The sequence below is a fragment of the Phocoena sinus genome, chromosome 20 (assembly GCF_008692025.1).
Source record: "Phocoena sinus isolate mPhoSin1 chromosome 20, mPhoSin1.pri, whole genome shotgun sequence".
Taxonomy (NCBI): Eukaryota; Metazoa; Chordata; class Mammalia; order Artiodactyla; family Phocoenidae; genus Phocoena; species Phocoena sinus.
The window spans coordinates 16,496,100-16,507,548 of NC_045782.1; the positions used below are offsets into that span (position 1 = coordinate 16,496,100).

The 11,449-nt window shown below is 54.5% G+C and overlaps 1 protein-coding gene across 1 annotated transcript in view; it reads left to right on the forward strand.

Annotated features, from left to right (window-relative positions):
• The window catches only part of NOS2 (nitric oxide synthase 2), a 37,454-nt gene extending 26,314 nt beyond the window's left edge, over nt 1-11,140 (forward strand). Inside the window, 10 exon segments of the mRNA XM_032615836.1 lie at nt 593-724; nt 1,601-1,679; nt 2,467-2,648; nt 4,792-4,955; nt 5,925-6,132; nt 7,751-7,838; nt 8,295-8,416; nt 8,733-8,881; nt 9,842-10,036; nt 10,636-11,140. Of these exon segments, the coding sequence (XP_032471727.1) occupies nt 593-724; nt 1,601-1,679; nt 2,467-2,648; nt 4,792-4,955; nt 5,925-6,132; nt 7,751-7,838; nt 8,295-8,416; nt 8,733-8,881; nt 9,842-10,036; nt 10,636-10,755 (1,439 nt within the window). The 3' untranslated portion in view covers nt 10,756-11,140.
• The last annotated feature ends 309 nt before the right edge of the window (nt 11,141-11,449 follow it).

The window sequence follows — 11,449 nt, forward strand, 5'->3', positions numbered from 1 at the left end:
AGCTCAAGTCCCTGCTGCTTTCCCACAGCCCCCAGAAGAGCTCCACTTGACACCTCCCTGCCCTCGGGAAGCTGTGGTTTAAGATCTTTCCCCCTCTGATTATCCAGGTCACCTCCTGACATCCTTGTCTTGTTTCAGTGTCCCAGCCACAGAGAACTTGGGGACAGGGATATCTCAGTAGGTCTTTATCACCTGTGGCTTGACCCCACTGACTGAGAGAACTCCCTGAAGCAAAGCGTTTCACCCAGCAGTGGGGCTTACGAACACCACCTTGAGTGGGTCCGACATGGTTCCCAAGCCCACGTCTCCTCCACACGATTCCACGTCAGGAAACTGGGAGTAGTCACACCTGTGTCATAGTGTGGGCATGCGGATAAAGCGAGGTGCTGTCATTATTAATATTCATGATAACAGCAATAGCTACTGTGTGCTGGGACCAGCCATGTTTTGGGTTCTCGTAACAGCCCAACCAGATGAGTGTGCTTAGTAATTACACAAGGCTCTTAGCTCAGCTGCAAGGACTTAAAAAATGGTAGCTACTGCTGATGACAGGGATGATGGTTAACACCAGTCGGCTCCATCTTTGTCCAGGCAGCCTGTGAGACGTTCGAGGTCCGAGGCAAACACCACATTCAGATCCCCAAGCTCTACACTGCCAATGTGACCTGGGACCTGCACCACTACCGGCTCGTGCAAGACTCACAGCCTTTGGACCTCAACAAAGGTATACCTGCTTCCCCGCACCACACGGAGCTTGCTTGCCCTTCCTGCCGGGGTGGGTGTCTCTGAGTCCTGAGCCTAGGGTCAAGGAGACCACTAAGACCCTCTGAACAGAGGCAGCTAGTCTGGGGCTACCAGGCATCTCTCTCTTGTTGGGTCCAAGAGCCTGCTGGGATGCAAGACTTGCAGGCGTGCTTCGTCTCTGAGAGAGGCGGTTTAGGAGGAAACCCTGGGAGGGCAGTGGAGAGAGAAGGACGCTCCTATGTGCCAGGCACTGTGCTGGACTCTTTGTGCACCTGCTCTAAGTGACCCCTGACACTCATCCTGTGAGAAAGGCACAGACAGAGAAACTGAAGTTCAGGGAGGTACAGCAAGTTGCTAGCAGATGGCCCAGTTGGGATCTGGGCCCCAGCCTTCCCGCTCTAATGGCAGCCAGGTATTATGAAGAACATTTTTCAGAGGCAATTCCAGGCTGCAGTCTGGGAACTCTGAACGGCCCATCTGGATGCTGTGCTTCCTCTTTTCCTATACCAGGACCACAGAGGTCCTACACGTTCCCTCATGCTTAGGATATCCCCAGCTTCAACTACGCTCTCCTGTGGATCCCAAGCCATGGGATGTCCTAGAAATTCCCATATTGGGGCATTTGCATTGCATTTCCCAATACCTAGCAGCGGCACAAGCAACCTCCGTCAGACCAAGGGTCTTTATCTGTGATTCAGAAACACAGTGGGGAAAAAAAGAAGGGAAGGAAAACCCCAGCACCACCACAGTGAGACGCCCCAGGGTAACGTCTGGGTGTAATTGACTCGGCACGTGGAGGCTGCCCCACCAACACTTAAGAGCCGCATTGCCGCTTCACTGTCTCTCTGTCCCACAGCCCTCAGCAGTATGCACGCCAAGCATGTGTTCACCATGAGGCTGAAATCGCAGCGGAATCTACAGAGTCCAAAATCCAGGTAGGGCAAAGGAGAGGGCTTCTTGGGTGACGTTCCACAGATTTTATTTTAATCCAGGAAAGACCAGAGCAAGTCAGTCTTAGAAAGGAGAGGAGGGAAGTGTCCACTGGCATTAGCTAAGATGCCACTGGTAGGGTCAGCTTGATTGTTAACCCCTGTGGCCACCAGCACCTTTACATTGGGTCTCCATTAACCGTGGGCCAGTTTTCCAGCTTGGGAACGAGGCAGCTGCTTCACTTCCTGTCCTTTGTGACTTAACTATTTCACCAAAAGGGGAGGGCAAGAAAAACTCAAACTATTTGACTTTCTTAAGAACTTTCAGGAAAAGTTTTGGCAGGGAAGGACCTTTCCCCGCCAGGTCAGCCAGCAGTGTGGATTCTCTGTAGGTTTTGTTTTTCTGTGCTGTCCTTACATTCATTAGCGAAAGTGGGCTGTGTTCTAATAAGAACCAGATTTGTGCTAGACACTAGGAAAGGTCTGTCTCAATGCCCACATACCTCCTAGTGCGATGCTCTCTTTAGGCGGAGTCTGTGGTCAAGCTCTTGAGGGCTTGGGAGGGCTGCATGGGAGGATTCCTGTCCACCCTCTCCCCACGGAGAAGCCGCAGGCCGGGTCAGCCCCGGGCCCTCTTGAGCACCCCAGCCTCAGGAGGCCGGCAACCCGTGCTCATGGAACCGGGCAGGAAAATGAAAATAGGGCACGTTTCCTGGGGAAACTGGCCCACCCATCAGGGAGTGCTGGAGGAAATCCTGGTGGCGTAACCAGAGGCTTCTTTTTCCTTCTGCAGCCGTACCACCCTCCTGGTGGAACTCTCCTGTGAGGGCAGCCAAGGTCCAAGCTACCTGCCGGGAGAGCACCTCGGAGTTTTCCCAGGCAACCAGCCAGCCCTGGTCCAAGGCATCCTGGAGCGAGTGGTGGATGGCCCTGCCCCCCACCAACCCATGCGCCTGGAGACCCTCTGCGAGAACGGTGAGCCTTCTGCACAAAAGCCTCAGCTGAGGCCGCCCCCAGCATCCTCCCACCAAGCCCCAGCCCCACTGATGGGCTGGGCCCGGACCTGTGCTGCAAATGGGCAGCTAACCCTGTCCTTCCTGCTGAGTGGTGGGCCTCTGAAGCCCGCGCCAGAGCAGCCTCGTACATAGTCCTCGACCGGCCGCCGGGCCAGCAGGAAGGGCTGCTTCTTTGGGACTCTCTGCCCAGCACCAGAGGCTGGGCTATCTTTCCCCTTCATTCTTTGCTTACCCGGCCACTTTTGTTGGTTGACTGATTCATTTTTCCATCAAAATTTTAACTACTCACATCTTATATACCAGGCAGGCCCTGGGCTACAAAAATGAATGAGACTCCGTGTCTGCCCTCAGAAAGCTCACTACCTAGTACAGGATGCAGATATGCAAAAATAGTCATAATTATTATTATAATAATAACAGTAGCAGCCACCATTTTGGGGGTAGTTACTTGATGCCAGCATTTTATCAATACATGCATTGTCTCTTTAGTCCCACAACAAACACGCATGTGCAGCTTGCTTGGTGACATGATAGAGAAATGTGGAAACTATGAAAATGGTGAGCTTTGAAGATTCAGGTCCCTGATCCATCACTTACTAGCAATGTGACCTTGGGCATAGGAGTTAACCCCCCGAGGCTTTGTTTCTTTGTCTCTAAAATAGAGATAATAGAGCCTTCCTCGCAGGGCTGTGGTGAAGAACAGATGAGTAGATACGTGTGTGTACAACCTTCACCACAATTCCTGGCACCAAACAAATGCAGGAATGGAGGAATATCCATTTTCCATGGGCTAATCGACATTTGTCCGGAAGGTCAGAGGAAGGTAGTTTAATACACCCTGAAAGTCTCTTTGGATCCCGAATTTTATGTTTTGGAATTTATATTGCATTTTCATGGCATTCTAATTTCATACTGCTTCCCCATCGAGGGTCTCATTTATGCCCACCTTCTGTGGGCAATGGGCAGGGCCAGACCATGGGTGACCAGGAGAGCTTGGCTCCTCCTGGCCATCCTAACTGGAGAGATGAGGCTGTCCTGGGGTGGGGTCAGAGTCCCCGTGGTGTGCTAAGGCGAGGCTCTCAGCCTATGTGGTGAGCACAGCACTGGGTGACAGGCACTAGGAGAGGAAAACTAACGAAATCAGTAATCACGGGCCTTCCAGCCCTTTGGACTAGCTCCCTGGCCTTAGCATTCTCTGCAATCATGATACCTCCAAAAAATGTGTCCCCCTAAAGAGAGTGGCCAAAATAGGACAGCAGGAGCCTGAGAAGCAAAGTCTGGCATTGTTGCCCACTGTCCAGGAGTGTGTGAGAGAGCCTGCAACTCGGGGATAAGGGGGCAGAGACATCCTTGTGACTGTAGGGGGACAGATGTGGCTCCTTAGGCCTGGGGTCTAGAGGAAATAATGTAATACTAATATTTTTACCTAATACGTGTACTGTTTCATTCAGTCCTCATGCAAACTCAGCAGGACAGGTTTTATTATCACGTCCATTTCACAGAGACCGAACCCAAGTTCAGAGGGTTCAGTCAGCCTACTAGTAAGTGGGGAGCCAGAGTTTGAACCCATGTCTACTGGCTCCAGCGTCCATGCTGTGACCGCCCTGCATACGGCCTCTTGGCACTCCTTGAGACTTGCCACCTCACTTTGGGCTGAGGGCTGCTCATGCAGTCACCCCTGGAGACTGCAGTTATGGGCTTTTCTCTAAATGAAGAACTGGCCTCTGGGGTGTACATCAGTCTTTGGTGAATTTAGTCATGGTGAGTCTGTAGTTCAGCTGTGTGTGTCCTGCTGAAGTTCAGGTCTGGGCCAGAGAGCGACTGGACTCTGGTACATAGTTAGTTTTGCAGGACTGTGTCAACTTGGGTGCCCTTTGGAGGGCTGTTGACCAGCCTTTCCTGGCAGCCCTATCGCTGGGCACCATCTTCCTGCACTTGAGTTGGGCACATGAACTCTTTTGCTGTTCCTGGAACCAGAACTCCAGTGTCTTCTCTCCCCTGCAGCTGGAGGGTAGAGGGTGTCTATCCCAGATGCCTCATCACTCTTTGGGAAACCTAAATGGGGCCTTTTTCCCATCCTGACTCCTTTCTTCCCTATCCAGGCAGCTACTGGGTCAGGGACAAGCGACTGCCCACCTGCTCACTCAGCCAGGCTCTCACCTATTTCCTGGACATCACCACCCCACCAACCCAGCTGCTGCTCCGAAAGCTGGCCCAGCTGGCCACGGACGAGGCTGAGAGGCAGAGGCTGGAGACCCTGTGCCAGGTGAAGGTCGGGGCTGGTGGGTGAGGCAGGAGCAGGGCCCCAGAGTCGGGGACATTCTGAGCCTAGTGCTGGTCTTTAACCTCCAAGGGGAATCCACCCCAGCTTCCCAAAGTGCGATTTGTCAAAGGCTGGGAGGAAGCCAGGCATCCTCTCCTGTCCCATCTCTAGGACGTAGTTGTGTCAAGTGAACTGAATTGTTTTGAATGTCTGCAGGATGAAACCAAAGTGCACTTCCTCAGAAATGAGCTAGAAAAGGAGAGCCACTCTGTCTTTTATTCCCCACACCTGGAACAAGCCTGGAATTTAGGAAGTGATGGAGGATGGATGGTGTGGATGAATGGATAATGGACACAGTAACAGATGGGTAGTTGAATTCATAAATGAATGAGAGAATGCCTTAACTCACCTGCAACTATCTAGACCCACGTCTTTGCAAAAGGCACTGAATATCATTATTACCGTCACCATTATCGCCAATTATCTTGATTCCAGCCACCTCCACTGCCCTTATCCTCTGACTGCACTGCACTAACCCGGCACACATTTTCTCACTTAATTCTCACAACATCCCCATGAGGTAGGGGATGCTATCCTCATTCCACAAAGGTTAAGTAATGAGGACGAGATCCCACAGGTAGTAAGAGCGTTCGGCCAAGATTTGAACCCAGGTCTGTATGATTCTGAAGCCCTTCCCCAAATTAGATTAGAATAAAGATTTGACTCCTGCCTGCAAGTTGCTGACAGTTAAGTTCTAAGCACACAAGTTAGGGAAATGCTACTCATTGGCCTGAGCTCCTCCAGGACAGAAACTTTTTCCTCTCTAGCTCGGTGTTCTCAGCACCGTGGACAGCACCTGGTTCTTTGAAGTGTGTGTCGTGCAAGTGGATGAATGAATACTGGATTGTGACAGCCTCTTCCCTCTGTGTGGGGCAGGCGCCCTGAGACACTCATATTGCCCTTGGCTTTCAGCCGTCTGATTACAACAAGTGGAAGTTCACCAATAGCCCCACCTTCCTGGAGGTGCTGGAGGAATTCCCGTCCCTGCGGGTGTCCGCCAGCTTCCTGCTCTCCCAGCTGCCTGTCCTGAAGCCCCGGTATTACTCCATCAGCTCCTCCAGGGACCACGCACCCACGGAGATCCACCTCACCGTGGCCGTGCTCACGTACCGCACCCGAGGTAAGGCTGGGGCAGAGGCTGTGGAGCGGCCCAAGTCTGCTACTTTCTGGGCAGCTGTTCAACATCTCAGCTTTGGTCTCATCATCATTAAACACCCACCTTCCTGAGCTGTTAACAGCGATAGGAGGAGTATGGGAGAGACTACCATGAACCAGGCACTGAGCTAACGTCTTTGTGTATGTGTGATCGGTAACCATGTGAGACGGGAGCTGTGTGCATTTCACGGGTGAGGAAACTGAGGCACAAAGAGGTTAAGCCACAGGTTCAGAGTCACCCTGGTAGCAGGTAGAGAATGGAGATGCAAACCCAGGTAGTCTGACTGCTGAGTCCAAGTTCTTAACCACCATACTCCTCTCTACTGTCCAGCTCCTGTTGGGACAATTTAATGAGGTCAGATGTGGAAAGTACCCAGTACTTAGTGGGGGCCCAGCGATTCTTAGTCTTCCTGATAGTCCAGCCTAAATACAGGGGTGATTCTGCCTTGATGGTTCATTCATTCACTCACTCATTCAGCGATGATCTATTTCATACCTCTTTATGCCTGGCACCACGGTGGGTGTGGAAATACAGCACACGTAGACCCTGCCCTCATGGAGCTTCCCATCTAGAGGGAACAATGAAGAGAGATCATAGAAACAGACAGCTGTCATTGTGTAGGTGCTAAGAAGGAAGGTGCAGGGTGCTGTGAGGGCAGAGGACGGGGGATGGGCTGACATACACTGGGAGGTCCCCCACCTTGTCCAGCTGGATGAACCATGCCCCTGCCTTCTCTCCGTAACTGAGCATTGCCTGGGTTGGCAAAGCTGGGGCGCTGGCTCACACCTCAGAGCCCTTTGTGCTCTGAGAAGCACAGTCACACGGTTCCTGAGAACTGGGCAGAGACTCTCTTTGCTCTGCTAGAGAACATCTGCAGAGGCCAAGTCTCAACCCTCAGACCAGGAGCGGAGAGGCAGGCACATCCTGTGAGAGCAAGGTTCCATCCAGAGGAAAGCCAGCGGGACTTCTCGAGTTGGTTGAAGTTCCCCTTAAATGCTGGGCCATTGGGAAGGGAACCTGGGGTTTCCACAAGCCCAGGAGGGGCCACTGGGGGAGACAGAGATGGAAGAGCAGACTGGAAGGCTCAGCAGCTTGTCCATCACCCACCCAGGGTTCCTACCAGCAAGGGCTGTACTCCTGAAGACACTGCGAGGAAGTGACTGTGGTCACCCTGAGGGGCCACTTTGTGCTACTGTCATCGGAGTTGAGTGATGGGCTGGGAGGGTCCCTGGAGAAACTCTTGGAAGGAGCATCGGAGTAGGAGTTAGGGAAGCTGAGCTGTGACCTGACTCTACTTCTACCCGAGTGACCTTGTACAAGTCACCTTCCCTCTCTGAGACTCAGTTTCTGCAGTGGCACAAGGAGAGCCTTGCACACTCTCTGAGTCCCTTTCAGCTTTTGCTAGCTCTGGGCGAATAGAGGGTGGAACTCAGAACCAGGAGAAAAACATTCCTTTGATTAAAGCCTGCAGAGTGCCTGAGCGGGCAGTTCAGGGAGGTGCGTCAGTGTGGGAGGAGCCACTGAGAAGGTTCACGCAGGGGTGGGAGGGACGATGCTCTTCAGGTGTGTGCTGTCCTTACAGACGGCCAGGGTCCCCTGCACCACGGCGTCTGCAGCACATGGCTCAGCAACCTGAAGCCCCAAGACCCGGTGCCCTGCTTTGTGCGAAGGTAAACACCCCCTCCACTGTGTCCATCACGGGACCACTGGCCGCGGGGAGTACTGGGTTGAAAGGGAGGAATCCGGGGTTTAGATGCCACTCTGGGCCCCTTGGCCCGTAAAGAAGGCACTAGGGTCACGCTGGGCCTCTCCATTCTAACCCCCAGTGGTAGAGCATGGCCAAGTCTCTAGCAGGGACAGAGGTGGCAGCGATGTTGGGGCCCAGAGTACAATGAGGCTCAGCCTTTCTCAGAGGGACCCCAGGGCAAGGTGATGGTGCGCCTGGACAGGGGACATGAAGCAGCCCGCGGGACTTGGGAAATCAACTTTTAGCTCGTTGTCTTTTCTACCCCGCAACACTACCGCCCCCCGCCCCCCCCCCCCCCCAGTTCCCCAGCCCCTGTCCTGCGTGTGCATCCGACCCAGGGTGTCTGAGGACGGGGCCTCTTTCCTCCTGTCCCCTTCAGTGCCAGCGGCTTCCAGCTCCCCGAGGACCCCTCCCACCCTTGCATCCTCATCGGGCCTGGCACGGGCATCGCCCCCTTCCGCAGCTTCTGGCAGCAGCGGCTTCATGATGCCGAGCACAAAGGTACAGCTGGAGGGTTTTTGGGGGTGCGGAGGGGGTACCAGGTGGTGCCCAGCACCTGCCTGGGAGTAGAACTGAAGCTGTAGCCACCCCGCAGATGTTTCCTGGCCCCTCTCCCAAGTTTACCTCAGCCTGTATGGACAAAGGATGTGAATGCCCTGGGCCTCAGTTTCCTCACCTGTAAAGTGGGGACAGTGCTAGATAGAACGGGAGGATGAAATGGAATTCTAGTTGGGTGCGCAGCTCGGCAGGCCTTGAAGCATGGCCCACCCGCCCTCTGGTGGTCATCCTGGTAACTGCAGCCTACTGGGTCTTGCAGGTCTCCAGAGTGGCCGCATGACCCTGGTGTTTGGGTGCCGCCGCCCAGATGAGGACCACCTCTACCGGGAAGAGATGTTGGAGATGACCCGGAAGGGGGTGCTGCATGAGGTGCACACAGCCTATTCTCGCCTGCCTGACCAGCCCAAGGTAAATGCTGCAGCTGCCCGCGCAGTGGGTGGAGCATTAAAAGCACAGACTATGGTGGGTGCCTGGCTCCCCACAAGCCCCTCACTTCTCTGAGCCTTCACCTCCTCAGCTCTAAAATGGAGGCGATTATACAGTCACCAGAGTGGCGCTGTGAAGCGATTATGTTCACTCTTCCAGGAGAAGAGATGGGCCCTGAGACGTTCAGGGCTAAGTCAGAGTCACACGTGAGCCAATCCCCAGTGCCCAGCCTGCTGAAGGTCCTTGGCCGGCATGTACGGCTGTCGGTGGGGGGGAGGTGGTCCAGGTCGGCTTCGCGCTCCAGCACAGCATGGCTGGGGGGGCAGCCGGTGCTCCCAGCACGGCCCGCGGACCGTGTGTGCCGGGTAGTACTTTGCCCCATGAGCCTGGGGGGTTGGAAAAGACTGTTGGCTCAGCCTTTGTGAACTGATCCCATTGGGCTCCTCCCAGACCTGGCACTCCATGCCCAGTGCCAGGGTCACTGGGCATCTTGTGTAGAGAAAGAGGAGAGAGTCCCCCGTTGACTCCAGGACTTCTGTGTAACTGGGGAGCCCTGCTCTGAATTACACGGGGGATCTCGAGGACAGAGATTCCCTTTTGTGGGGTGTAGGCAGGTGGGCCTCAGAGCTCTGGGCAGGGTAAGTGGCTTGATGGATGCCTCTTTGAAGCACGGCGAATTCAGAGCAGATCAGGGAGCCCCACTAGAGAGTCAGCTCCTCAAGGGCATGGCTGTGGCCAGTATTCACCTCTCCAGCCCCAGCCTGGGCCTGGGCCGGGCAGGGCACCCGTGCACCTCCTCATCTCAAGCCTGGTCCCCGTGCAAGGCCCTGGCCAGGAGGGTGCTCACCCCGCCACCCCTCCCACCTCCTATTCATCTCCCCGTGACCGCAGCCTTCGCCCCCAGCACTGGGGGCCTGGACCCACCGTCTCCTCTGGCTTCAGGTCTACGTTCAAGACATCCTGCGGCAACAGCTGGCGGACGAGGTGCTGCACGTGCTCCACGAGGACCAGGGCCACCTCTACGTCTGCGGGGACGTGCGCGCAGCCCGGGATGTGGCCCGCACCCTGAAGCAGCTGGTGGCCACCGCGCTGAGCCTAACTGAGGAGCAGGTGGAGGACTATTTCTTCCAGCTTAAGGTAGGGCCGCTGGCGTGTGGGCTCGGGGTGCAGGCCAAGGACATGGGCCAGGGAGCCAGGGCCGGGGGGTCAGGCTCACAACAGCCTGGGCTCAAAGGAATCCTAGAGGTGGCGGGAGGTCAGAGCTGGTCGGGCTGTTAGAAGGCCTAACTGTACATCCTGGTCTGGCTGCTCACTTAAACAAAGGCAAACATGTTGATTTCTCTACAAGACTCTCAGAGCCCCTGACAGGCTGCTGTGCGTCATGGCGCTTCAAGACTGGGAGAGAGTACACGGCATTTCCCAACCGTATTTATCTCAGAGCCCACATTTCCTGGAGCCCCTTGTGAGACAAGCACTGGACAGGCTTTAGCGTCCATCAGAAAGCTTGGAGAGATGCATTGGTGGTCCACGCCAGAGCAGGTGTTCATGAGGGTTACATAGTCTAAGTGAGATTCGAGTATAATCTAAGCATGACAGTTGGGAAGGCAAATGGCTCATGAGTGTAGGTGTGATGGGGAAGCAGGGGGACCCTTGGGGCTTGGCCCAGCTTGGACCTGATGAGTGAGAGGTGGCTGCACCAACAGAGCTGACACCTTGGTCTCTGTTTTCCCTTAAAGAGCCAGAAGCGCTATCATGAAGATATCTTTGGTGCTGTATTTCCCTATGAGGTGAAAAAGGATGGGGCAGCGGGGCTGCCCAGCAATACCAGAGCTCCAAGCACCCACAGGAGAAGTTAAAGCTGCCACTGTAGAATTTAAGGATGGCGCCAACTCTCGATTTTCTGAGGTCACAGGACTGGGGATATATTGGAGGGAGATTATATATCCCCAAGCCTCACATCTTATTTCCCCATATCCTTCCCTCTCAAATGCTTTACTTGACCTGCTACCCAGTAGCAGCCTGGACTGAGTGAGCCCCTTGCCGGGGTGATGGAGAGATGGGCCTCCCCGGTCCCTTGGAGACTAGATCTGCAGTGCCAGGCCTGGCCAGTGGGTGAGAAGGATGGAACTTCCTTGATTGCACCACTTGGGTGACCACCAGGAGGCGCTGTCACGTCACTCTGTATTTAGCGGCCTGTGTACAGTTATTTATGCCTCTGTATGTAAAAAAAACAAACCCAAGTCTGCCTCTTGAGCCTTCCTTGTATGATTTCTTGATGGAAATATTTATACGAGATGCATTTTATTTTAACCACATTGTATGTGCGTGTGGGTGTTTTGGAGGGAAAGCAGCCTTAAGCTGTATAGAGTTGGGGACTGAGGGGTGCCACAGCCTGGACAAAACTCCCCCACAAAGGGACATATCAGCGTGGCCCCATTGCTCCTCTGAAATGCCCACCGGGTATGGGGACAGCACACGGAGTTCTGTGCACATCTGAAGACCCGTGATGGGGGTAAGGAAGCACAGCCCGGCCTGCGGGCATGAGCTGCA